This window comes from Passer domesticus, unplaced genomic scaffold (genome assembly GCF_036417665.1).
Source record: "Passer domesticus isolate bPasDom1 unplaced genomic scaffold, bPasDom1.hap1 HAP1_SCAFFOLD_44, whole genome shotgun sequence".
NCBI lineage: Eukaryota > Metazoa > Chordata > Aves > Passeriformes > Passeridae > Passer > Passer domesticus.
In genome coordinates, this window is record NW_026990160.1 from 891,640 (window position 1) to 903,980 (window position 12,341).

The following is a 12,341-nucleotide window of genomic DNA, read 5'->3' on the forward strand; positions in this document are numbered from 1 at the left end:
AGTCTCTCAACTCTGGGACACCAGTCCCCCCCACATTTCACCCCCTGGGGCCGAGGGGCCTCGTGAACAGTGTCAACTTTGGGACACCAGTCCCCCCCACATTTCACCCCCTGGGGCCGAGGGGCCTTGTAAACAGAGATCTTCCTCTCTGTGGAGACAGAGGGCATCTCACACCCCCTTCAGCCGTCTCTGTTCACGCTGCTGCTTCACTCTTGACTCCCAGGTGTTGTCTCCCCCTAAATACAGTCTCTGGGTCACAGGGAAAAAACACGGGTCTGTCCATGGCCATACAAGAAAGAGTCCAGCCCAAGGCCACTCCATCATCTCTTCCACTCAGGATTCTTCTCTCCTCTTCCAGCTTTCCTCACGCTTGCCCATCTCTCATCTCTCTCTCACCTCAACCTGATTCAAGAGGATTCAGTATTTGTAAGGTTTCTATTAGTCTACAAAGGGGTTAAAATCTTCACTTCTGCCTGTCCAGAACTCCCACAGCTGCCAGGCACCTCTCTGCCGCATCCCCCGCTTCTGGCCGGCTGAGCTGCCAGCACAATCTCTGTCCCTCTCTCCGGGGGGGCTGCCCAGACATCTCAAGTCTCATCAACCCCTGCATGTTCTCCTCCACCTCTGCACCTTTTGGGGCTCCCGGCCTCCTCCCTGTCATGGCCTCCCCCACCCAGGCGCAGCTGGCCAGGGGAGAGGTCAGACTCTACTCACCAACGCCGGATTCCCAAAGAGGAAGTTCTCTGGGAATCTCCTGCTTTTAACCCCCGTGTGTTCTCAGAGGCGTATCCAGATCCTCAATGGCCACATCACATGCCAATTTTGAATTTGGCCACTGATTGGCCCGACTTAGACCTTTCCAGAAACACATTTCCGGGCCAAACCACGACAACACCCAGAGTTGAGGCTTACAGGCATTGATAGAGGTACTCATAAGCTTTCTCAGCAGTTTCTATTCCCAATTTTTACATCACAATTCTATACACTATTATGATTTAGTTTTTCTCAGGATGTATCCCAGAAAGGAGTATCCCCAGATGGTGGGGTCCGGCTTCCGAAAGAAGAAAGAAGTCTCCCAGCTGGTGAGGTCCCGATTCCAGACGTGGGTCCACCTTTTAATTGCAAATCCCATAACAGTGATGTCCAGCTTCCCTTGGTCGACACTATCAATCCTTGAGTAGATGTTCATCTTCCTTTCTTAACCTGCTTTTCACTGTTTTTTTTAATGTATCAAGATAAGCATGTTTCCTTTTTATATATTCTAAACCTATCGTTTCAAAGATCCTTACTACAAGCAATATTCTAAAATTATACTTCAAGAGGTTATTATTGCAAAACTCTTTAAGGCTTAGCTAAAGCAGAAAGTTCCTGTCAAACAGCAACATCCTTAAAGCTTTAATTCAAATGATCCTAAATCAACTCAAGACTTACAAAGGGTAATTGCGAACAAAGGATTGGTTCAAAGGCCTTCTTCCATGCTTTACCTCCTCAGTTATTTATTAGAATTCGTCTTTATGACTGTCCCATGGTCAGTTTCCACACGTATCACAATCACAAATAGAGATGTTGCCTCTATGAACCTGACACGAAACACAGCTTTGTATTTCACAATTGCACTGCTGGCATGGCATTGGTCATCCATTCAAATCATTTCCCCATGGAATTCCCAGGGCGATGGGTTAGTGGGAGATCCATGCATGGAAGTCTCACCTGGCTGGGATGAGAGAGATCCGGCCATGGAAATTCCATGGCAATTTCTGCATACCCAAGGCCCTTATTCCTGAATCCCACATTTCCACAGGAACTCCCCTCCTCTCCTTTGTGCTCCAGAGCCTCCCGACCATGTCTGATGGATTTTGGGAGCTCTTCCCCATATCTGTGTCTCAGGGAATGCTTCATCTGCTCCACCATGATCCCTTTGCATTCCCAGCACCTCTGGCTGATCCAGGTGGCACCGTTGGACACTGCAAAGCTCCCGGGTCCCAGCTGGAAGGAGATGAAATCCCACCCCTTGAAGCCGTAGAGATCCCAGCCCAGCCCCTCAGAGTCCTCCATTCCCACAGATCCCAGCCCAGTCCCCCCCGCTCTGGTTGTACCGGCCCCGTCTCCAGGGCACTGTCGGCCACGGGCCGGTTCCTGTCCTTGAGCCGGGGCTGGCTATCCCAATATCCCAGCCCTGGCTATCCCAGTATCACAGCCCTGGCTATCCCAGTATCCCAGCCCTGGCTATCCCAATATCCCAGCCCTTGCTATCCCAATGTCCCATCCCTGGCTATTCCAATATCCCAGCCCTGGCTATCCCAGTATCACAGCCCTGCCTATCCCAATATCCCAGCACTGGCTATCCCAATATCCCAGCCCTGGCTATCCCAATATCCCAGCCCTGGCTATCCCAATGTCCCATCCCTGGCTATCCCAATATCCCAGCCCTGGCTATCCCAATATCCCAGCTCTGGCTATCCCAATATCCCAGCCCTGGATATCCCAATATCCCAGCTCAGCTCCCCCCACCATCCCCGCTCTCTGCGGCGCCATCCGGCCCCGCTCGCTGCCCCAGCGCTCGCAGGGGTCCCATCCATATCCCCCACAATCAAGGACTGGGGACCCCGGGCCGTGTTGTATTGTGGTTTATTCTCCTTGTTCTCAGTTTGCAACGGTTTCCCTGATGTAGCCCTGCTTCTTTCCTGAAAATGCTTTGCCCCAAGTGCCTTCCCTCCTCCCCCATGTCAATCCTCCCTGTGGCTGCAGAGCCATTCCCCAGTCTCCTCCCTGGGCCCCTGTCAATCCCTCGGCCTCCCTTCCCCTCTTTCCAGAATCTTCCCCCAGGGGCGTGGAGTGATTGGGCAGAGGTCAGGGCCCTCCCTTAAGGTGCTTCCTCATTTGTGCTCCTTCATGTCCATCTGCCCGGTTTGCACAGCCCCGTTTCCCCCATTGGTTGTTGGATGTATCTTTGCCTTGTTTGCGCCCCCCTTTCCAAGCTGGTGCAGGGGCTGAGTGTGTGCTGTGTGCAGCAGGTTGCCCTGAGGGTCAGAGCTGCCCTGAGCCCTGAAATAAACCTTGGCTTTCCCCTGCCCAGAGTGGGCCCTTTCTTCCTGCGGCAGCGTCTGCCAGCTGCTCCTGTGGTTTAGGGCTGGCAGCCCCGGCCGCTCTCCTGTAGCCCGGGCACAGGGGAGTGTCCCCCGCAGTCGAGCGTGTCGGGCTGGGCGGGCAGGACCCAAACGGGCACTGAGAGGACGCGGCGACAGGGCCGGGCTGCGACAGCGCCGCTGCCAGGTACTGCAGGGAGTGCAGAACTGGGGGGACAGCGAGATCGGGGAGCTGGGGGGCTGGACGTGAGAGACTGGGGATCCAGGGGGGTCAAGAGGCCAAGGAAAGGGGGACTTGAAGGGCTGGCCGAGCTGGGAAGGAGGTTCAGGGGCTCAGAGTCAAGGAAAGGGGGTGCAGGGCCTGGGAGAGCTGGGATGGGGTGTGCAGGGAATCCTGTGCCCAGGAAAGGGGGTGCCAGGGTGTACTGGGAGTGAAAAAAGGAGGGTCTGGGGACTGGGAAATGCAGGAATGGGGGCTCTGGTCAGGGAAAAGGGTGGGGCTGGGTACTGGGAGAGGGGGGGGCCGGGAAAAGGTTGAGTTGCTGCTGGATAAGGGGGTGCCGGGGGGTCTCATTGCTGGGCAATGGGGTAAAAGGGGGTCTGGGGTCTCAGGAATGGGGGTGCAGGGGAGGCTCAGGGTCACAGAAATGGTGGGTCAGGGACTAGGAGAGGTAGAAGGGAGTTCCAGGGTACATGGAGCCCAGGAAAGGGGAGTCCAGGCTTTCCCATAAAAGGTGGGAAACAGCATGGGGACACCCGGAATGTTCGGGAAGGGGGAGTTCCGGATATCTCTGGTTTTGCAGAAGGGTGGGGCTGGGGGCAGGGAAAGGCTGGAATGGGGGTCCAAGGTGTTCCAGGTCATCCCAGGGTCAGGCACACGGGAATCTGGAGGTGCCCAGGGATTTGGAGCTCAGCCCAAATATTCTGGGGCGTGCCTGGGTTGGGATTTTTTTGGGGGATGTTTGGAGAATGAAGAACTCCAAGGCAGGGCAGAAAAAGCCCCTCGGGGGGACATCGGGGGGGTGGCGGTGGCGGCTGGCGGCAGAGGCAGCCTGGAGGAGCAGAGCCCTGTGTCCCCCAGGAGCCCAAAGTGGGGAGCCCAGAGAGGGGGGAGCGCCGCCATGGGCGGGAGCCTGCAGAGGCTGGAGAGGGGCAGGGGGGACTCCTTGGAGCCCCTGCAGCCCGGAGCAGAGCATGAGGGGAGAAGGGAGCCCAAAAGGGAGCCCAAAACGCCCCGGCATCCCTGAATGGGGAGCGAAGAGGGGGCAGCTTTTGGGATTGCTGGGACTGCCAGCAGGCTGGGGAGGGCGGGCACCGAGGAGAAGGGGGACCCCAATGCAAGCGTGACCCCAGCAGCTGGGACAGGGGGAACTCCCAAAGAGCAGAGGGGAGGGAGCAGGGACGGGGAATTCCTGGGAGGCTTTTTCAAGGCTGAATCTTGGTGTTTGGGAGGTTTTTCTGGAGCCCAGATGGCTGGTGACTTTTAGAGAGGGACTTGGGCAGAGGGACCTTCAGACTCATTGTGCTCATCCCTTGTTTTTACCAAACCAGGATTTCCCATTGCCAGTTCTTGTGAGGTAGTGAGGAAGAGGACGATGTCCCTGGACACTGAGGCAGGTGAGGAGGAAGTCAGTGCCCCTTTCCCCCTCTCTCCTGCTCCATCTCCCAGCCCAGCAGGGCCCCGGCTGCAGGACAGCCTGGGGGCATCTCCTTGCCCTTGCCTGTGGCCCGGAGGCAAATGCCATCCTGTCCTTGTCCTTCCTCCCCCAGAGCAGGAGCTGAGCATGGAGAGCAGGGAGGACAAATCCCCGCGGCAGAACCTCGTGGCAGAGGCCGTTTTGAGCGGCTCCACGGCGCAGGAACCCAACGGGGAGGAAAAGCCCCGGAGATGCCGCACGAGGAGGGGCTGCAAACGCAGATGGCGGGGATCTGAGGGGGAAAGAGCCAGCCTGGGCCAGGAAGGCGGCCGGAGATGGAGCCAGAGCTCGCAGCTGGTGGTCCATGAGGAGGTTCCTGATGGGGAGAAGCCCCACAAGTGCTTGGAGTGTGGGAAGAGCTTCAAGTGGAACTCCCACCTGATCATCCACCAGAGGAGCCACACTGGGGAACGGCCCTACGAGTGTGATCAGTGCAGGAAGAGGTTTCAGACCAGCTCTGATCTCCTCCTGCACCAGCGCACGCACACAGAGGAGTGGCCCTTCTGCTGCCCCGACTGCAGGCAGGGCTTCAGGCACAACTGCAATCTTGTCGTGCACCGGCGCATCCACACTGGGGAGAGGCCCCACGAGTGTGGGGAGTGTGGGAACAGCTTCAGGCAGAGCTCCCACCTGATCCAGCACCAGAGGACCCACACTGGGGAACGGCCCCACGAGTGTGGGGAGTGTGGGAAGAGATTCAGACATCGCTCCAGCCTGATTGTCCACCAAAAGATCCACACTGGGGAGAGGCCCTACGAATGTTCCAAGTGTGGGAAGAGGTTTCGGATCCACTCCCATCTCCTCCAGCACTATCAGAGTCACACAGAGGAGAGGCCCTTCTGCTGCCCCGACTGCGGGAAGGGATTCAGGCACAACTCCAACCTCGTCACCCACCGGCGCATCCACACTAGGGAGAGGCCCTACGAGTGTCCCCAGTGTGGGAAGAGCTTCTCCAGCAGCTCTCACTTGACCCAACACCAACGGAGGCACCGGTGAGGGAAGCCCTGCGAGTGCCCCGAGTGCGGGAAGAGCTTCGTGCGCTGCTCCAGCTCCATCCCCCACTGCAGGAGCCACGCTGGGCACAGCCCTGGTGACCCACATTCCCTGTGATGCATGCTGGGAACACACCTGGCTGCTTCTCCTTTTGGTTTGGCTTTAATTTTTTTCTGTTCTTCCTCTCTTTGCCATCCAAAAGCCAAGAGGGATGGATCTGTCACCTCAAAACCACTCAAATCCCACTGAAAACAACTGAATTTTAACCCATAAAGGCTCAATCCCTCCTCAAATTGCTTGTTCCCACCTCAGAAAAACTCAATCCCAGGCCAAACTCACTCCATTCCACAGCCAGCAGGATGAGATGGGGTTGGAAGGGGATTGGGATCCCAGTTTGAGCGGTGGGATGGGAATTGTGTGGGGCTGGGTGGGATGTATGTAATATAAAAATCCCATTTTTTAAATCATCTGACCCAAACAATCAAAAACCAATATCTAGATAAAACCACTCACCCACAATTAAATTAAAAAAAAATTTGAATTGTTTTAGAGTAGTTAAGGGTGTTAGAAGTTTAATTGTTTGGTTAAAATGTGTGAGAAATTCTAGTGGTGCTTGGTTTCGTGTTTAGTATGTTTGTAATATGAATAGTTTTATTAAGGTGTGTTAGATTGTATGTTAGTTTTCTTAGATATTTTTTATCTAAAGTATATTAGTTATTGAGTTAAAACTTTCAACAGGTATTTCCTGGTATACAATTTGCTTATTTATATTTCTGGATAATGGTATACTAATAGTTGTTGTTTTAGGTTGACTCATTATTGAAATATTGTAAGTAAGAGTCAAAATTCTTATATTTAATTTTTATTACAATTTATTTCATTTTAATGATATTTTGTTGATTTCTAATTTTAATCTAATTTATTGATAGGATAGGAAGGAGATTCAAGGACAGGAACAGTTTTTCTTAGCTGGGAATTGGAATTCCAGACACTGGGAGTGGGTGCAGGACCACACAGACTGGGATCAAACATGGACTGGGATCAAATATGGACTGGGACCGTATGGAATGGGACCATAGAGATCAGGATGATACAGACTGGGATAAACTGGATTGAGATTACATGGACTGGGGTTGCACAGGCTGGGGTTGCACAGGCTGGGGTTGCACAGGCTGGGGTTGCACACGCTGGGGTTGCACACACCGGGGTTGCACACGCTGGGGTTGCACACGCTGGGGTTGCACACACTGGGGTTGCACACGCTGGGGTTGCACACGCTGGGATCAGACGGGCTGGAAAAGCATTGGCTGCCTTTGGCTGCCTTTGGCTCCATCCACGTCTAAAGGCGGCCACATCAAGTTGGCTTCATCCTGTTTGGGGCTCCCATCCCCCTCTTTGCCCCGCTCTCCCGCCCCTTCCCCATCGTTCCCCCCATCCCCAATCCCCTCCCCCGTGTTTGGGTTTGGGGGTTCCAGCCCCTCCTGCTCCGTTTGGGGGTCCCGACCCCCCTTTGGTTTAATTTGGGGCCCCGCCCCCCTTCTCCCCGCGCCCCCCGCTCCCCCCGCGGCCGGGGGCGCTGCCAGCACCACCAGTGCCACCAGTGCGGCCCCGGCTGCCCCCGCACGCCCCATCCCCATGCCCAGGGTCACCTCCCCCCTCCCCAAATTCCGCTGCCGGCGAGCGCTGGGCGCTGCGGCTCTGCCCGGCAACCGATGAGTCACAGCCGCGCCGGGCGCTGATTGGCTGCACATCGCCGGGCGGGGCCCAAGCGCCGAGCTCCCGCCCGGCAACTGGATCGGCACCAGCGCCGCGCGCTCTGATTGGCCAGCATCTCTTTTGGGCTGGGGGCGGCAGGAGCTGGGCACCCCCAGGAGCCCCTCGGCTTTGGGGCTCTCGATCCCCGCTCGGCCCTCGGGCCGGCCCTGGGGCCACCCCAACACCCCCGCCATGGGCAGGGTCCCCGCAGCCCTTCGGAACCGCCAGCAATGGGCTGCGAGCGGCAGCAGCCGCCCCGAAAAGGGAGTGAAGGGGCCGGGCCGGCGATGGGGGAGGCTCTGGCCATGGCTCCGCTCCGGCCTGCGCCGGGCTGCCATTGAGGGAGGCTCCGTTCAGCGCCTGCCGAGGGGCTGGCACTGCGGCAGGGGCCGCGGTTGTGGCCATGGGGCCGGGCCGGGACTGCGGCGGGGTCTCTCCCTGCCACTGGGCTCCGCCACTGGCTCACGGTCTCTCCCCTTCCCCATCCCGATCCCATTCCTGTTCCCCATCCCGATCCCGCCGCTGTTTCCAGGGAATGGCTCCGATCTCAACCCCGACCCCAAAGCCGGGGGGTCAAACATTGGGGTCAAACACCCCAAATCCTGGGGTCAACTGCCCCCGACCCCAAATCCTTGGGGTCCAAACACTGGGGGGGTGAAACACCCCCAAACCCAAACTCGGGGATCTCAGCCTCCCCCCCCGCCCAAACCCTGAATTTTAGGATCAAACTCCCCAAATCCCAGATCCTGGTGTGTCAAACACCCCCAACCCGCAAAGTTTGGGGTTAAAACCACCAATCCCCAAACTTTGGGGTCAAAGCCCCCCCGATCCCAAACACTGCAGTGTCAAATCCCCCTGATCCCTGATTCAACTTTGGGGTTAAATCCCCCATAATCATGGGTTAAATCCGCCCAGTTCCCAAAAGTTGGGATTAAATGCCCCTGACCCCAAATCCTGGGGTTTGAAACATTTGGGGTGTCCAAGACCCCCAGTTACCAAAGTCTGCGGTCAAATACCCCCAAATCCCCACTCTGGAGGTGTCAAACACCCCCACCCCCCAAAGTTTGGGGATAAAACCCCCTGACCCCAAATCCTGGGGTTTGAAACATCTGGGGTGTCCAACTGCCATGACCCCAAAGTTTGAGGGTCAAACCCCCTGATCCCCAAATCCTGGGGATAAAAACCCCCAAATCCCAAATCAAACACCCCCAATTCCCAATGTTTGGGGTCAAAAACCCCCAAACCCTGAGGTGTTCAACCCTCCCAACCCCCAAATTTTAGTACCAAACCCTTCCCCAATCCCCAAAGCTTGGGGTCATGACCCCCCCAATCCCAAACGCCCCCCAAAGCCACTCCAGCCCTGGGGGCACAGTGGGGTTTGTTTGGGGTTTGTTTGGGGTTATTTGGGGTTTGTTTGGGGTTTATTTGGGGCAGCTCCAGGTGCAATGTCTGCAGAGAGACCCTGGGTACAATGCTGGGGACAAAAATGGGGGATTGCGGTGGGAATTGGGGGATTCAGGATGGGGAAAGATTTATGGTGGGAAAAGGGGAATTGGGTGAGGAAAAGGACATTTGGGGTAGGATTGTGGTGAAGAAAGAGGATTTAGGATGGAAAAAAGAGAATTTGGGACAAACAAAGAAGGATTTGGAATGGAAAAGGGGATTTGGGGAGGGAAAGTAGATGTGGGATGCAAAAATAATTATTTGGGATGGAAAATGGGATTTGGGGAGGGGAACTGTGGTGGGAAAGGGAAATTTTGGGATTGGAAAAGGGACTTGAGAACACAGAAAGTATTTGGGGTTGAAAAAAGAGGATTTGGTGTCAAAAAAAGAGATTTGGGATGAAAAGAGATTTTGTGGTTGAAAAAAAGGAAGACTTGGGACAAAAAAGGGATGACTTGGGATAAAAGAAGGAGGATTAAGGATAAAAGAGGAGGATTTGGGGTGAGCTGAATGTACCTGGGGGAGCAGGGCGGGAGGTTTGGGGAAGGTCAGGACCGTTTTTGGGGCAGTTTTATTTGGAGGTATTTCTATGGCATTTGGGAGCAGTTTTATAGGGTTTAGGGTGTTTTGGGGTGGTTTCTATAGGATTTTTGGGTGTTTCAATGGGATTTGGGGGTGTTTAGGTGGGGTTTGGGGTGCCGTGGGTCACCTTTTGGCGCAGGAGATCTTCCTGGCGCGGCTCTGGGTGATGCTGGAGCCCTGCAGGGCCTCGCGGGCGGCGCCCGCCTGCACCTCGGTGTCCAACTGCAGCCAGGCGATGTCGCGGCGCCCGGGCACCAGCGCAGCTCCTGGAACCGGGAACCTGGGATGGGCACGGGGCCAGGAGAGCCCCAGACACCGGGAACGTTCCTGAGAAACCCGGGAACGCTCCCTGAGAAACCCGGGAATGTTCCCTGAGAAACCTGGGAATGTTCCCTGAGAAACCCAGGAATGTTCATGAGAAACCCGGGAACGTTCCTGAGAAACCCGGGAATGTTCCCTGAGAAACCCGGGAATGTTCCTGAGGAACCCGGGAATGTTCCTGAGAAACCCGGGAATGTTCCCTGAGAAACCCGGGAACGTTCCTGAGAATCCCGGGAATGTTCCCCAGACACCTGGGAATCTTCCCCAGAAACCTGAGAATGTTCCCCAAAAAATCCAGAATTGCTCCCCCAAAAATTCAGAAGTGTTCTCCAAAAAATGTCCAGAGACATTCTCAAAAAGAAATCCTGAACTATTCCCCCAAAAATTCAGACATTCCTCCCAAAGAAATCCAGAAATGTTCCCCCAAAAATCCTGGTACATTCCCCCAAAAATGAGAAACTTTCTCCGGAAAATCCAGAAACATTCCTCCCCCCAAAAATCCAAACCCAACCTGTTCCAAATCCAGGGGGCAAAAAAAAAAAAAAAAAAGGTCCAGAAACATTCCCAAAAATCCAGAAACACCACCCCCCCCCCCGCAAAAAATATCCAGAAACATTCCTCAAAAAATCCCCAAATCCCCCCTCAAAAAAATTTCCAGATTTGGGTATCTGGATTATCTCTAAATAATCCAGATGTCCCCCTGCAAAAATTCAGAAATTCCCCCCAAAAAATCAGAAATTTCCTCCCCCCAAATCCTGGTATTTTCCCCCAAAAACCCACAAATTCCCCCTAATACACTCAGACATTCCCCCCAGAATCCCGCTCCTTTCCCAAAACAATCCAGCCCCAAGCCCCCCTCACCCCTCTCACCCCCCAAGCCCCAAAATCCCCCAAAGCCCAGAGCCCGCCCGGATTCCCCGGAATCCCCGGGATGCCGGGATTGCCCCGGATCTCACTGGTGCAGAGCACGGAGAGCATCAGCTCCTCGGGCTCCTCAGGGAGCTGGGGCAGGAACAGGATGTGCTTCGGGGCTTTTCCCACAGCCGGGGAAACGGCAGAAAAACCCCAAAATCGGCAACAAATCTGCCCCAAACCTGCCCCAGTCAGGCCCAAAATCTGCCCAAAGTCACTCTGGATACACACCAAAAAATCTGCCCAAAATCCTGAGAAAATCCTGAGGAAAAAAACACAAAAATCCCACCAAAAACAAAACAAAACAAAACAAAACCACAACAATCCCCACAAAATCCCCCCCTCCAAATAAAACCCACCAAAAATTCCCCAAAAATCCCTAAAAAAAAACCACAAAAATCTCCCATAATCCAAACAAAATCCCAAAAAGGACCAACAAAAATCTGCCCAAGATCCCACCAAAATTCCAAAAACCCCCTCAGAAATCTAACCAAAATCCCACTAAAATCTCCCTTTAAAAATCCCACCAAAACCCCCCAACAAAATCCAATAAGAATCTCCTCAAAATCCTCACAAAAATCCCACCAAAATTCCTGCAAAAATTCCACAAAAAATCCTCAAAAATACCCCAAAATTCACCTAAATCCCCACAAAAATGATACAAAAATTGCCCCAAAATCCACCATAGAATCCTCCCAAAATCCCATGGAATACACACAAAAAAATCCCTCCAAATCGCTCAAATTAGCCCACAAAAATTTCCCCAAAAACCCACAAAAGCCACCCCAAATCCACTCAAGAAATCCGCACCAAAATCCCACCAAACCCCTCTCAAATCCCCCCAAAGTGCCCCCAAGTCCCTTCAAATCCCACCCAAAGTCTGAGGAAATCCACCCAAAAATCCCACAGGAACTTCCCTCAGAATCCCCGCAGAGCCCAACAGAATCTCCCCCAGCCCCCCCAGCAATCCCCCGGACCCCTCAAAGTGCCCCAGCCCCAGCAGAGCCTCCCTCCCCTGCGCTGCCCCTGCGCTCCGGCCCCGCTCTCTTTGGGGCCGGGGCCTCTCCCCCCTTGGCTCCGCGCTTGTCCCGCTCCCGCTCCCGCTCCACCAACGTTCCCTTCCCCTCGGCCGCGCTGGCCGAGCCCGGCCGGGCGTGCTGGATCCGCTGGGACGGCACATTCCCGCCCGGGGCATCGGGGCCATGCCAGGCCCTTGGGGCATCTCCAGCAGGGACTGCGGGCACTGCCCAGAGGCATTTGGGGCTTTGCCAGGGCTCTGCGGGGCTGCCCGGGGACCTGGGAGTGCCCGGGGATCTGGGGAGGCTCCAGGGGGATCTGGGGAGGCTCCAGGGGGATCTGGGGAGGCTCCAGAGGGGATCTGGGGAGGCTCCAGAGGGGATCTGGGGAGGCTCCAGGGGGACCTGGGGAGGCTCCAGGGGGATCTGGGGAGGCTCCAGGGGGACCTGGGGAGGCTCCGGAGGGGATCTGGGGAGGCTCCAGAGGGATTTGAGGAGGCTCCAGAGGGGATCTGGGGAGGCTCCAGGGGGATCTG

At 55.3% G+C, this 12,341-nt stretch overlaps 1 protein-coding gene across 1 annotated transcript in view; it reads left to right on the forward strand.

Annotated features, from left to right (window-relative positions):
• The first annotated feature begins 1,010 nt into the window (after positions 1–1,010).
• The window catches only part of LOC135292692 (zinc finger protein 135-like), a 52,793-nt gene continuing 41,462 nt past the window's right edge, over positions 1,011–12,341 (forward strand). The window contains exons 1-2 of the mRNA XM_064406797.1: positions 1,011–1,082; positions 5,096–5,691. Of these exons, the coding sequence (XP_064262867.1) occupies positions 1,011–1,082; positions 5,096–5,691 (668 nt within the window). The remainder of the gene's footprint in view (positions 1,083–5,095; positions 5,692–12,341) is intronic.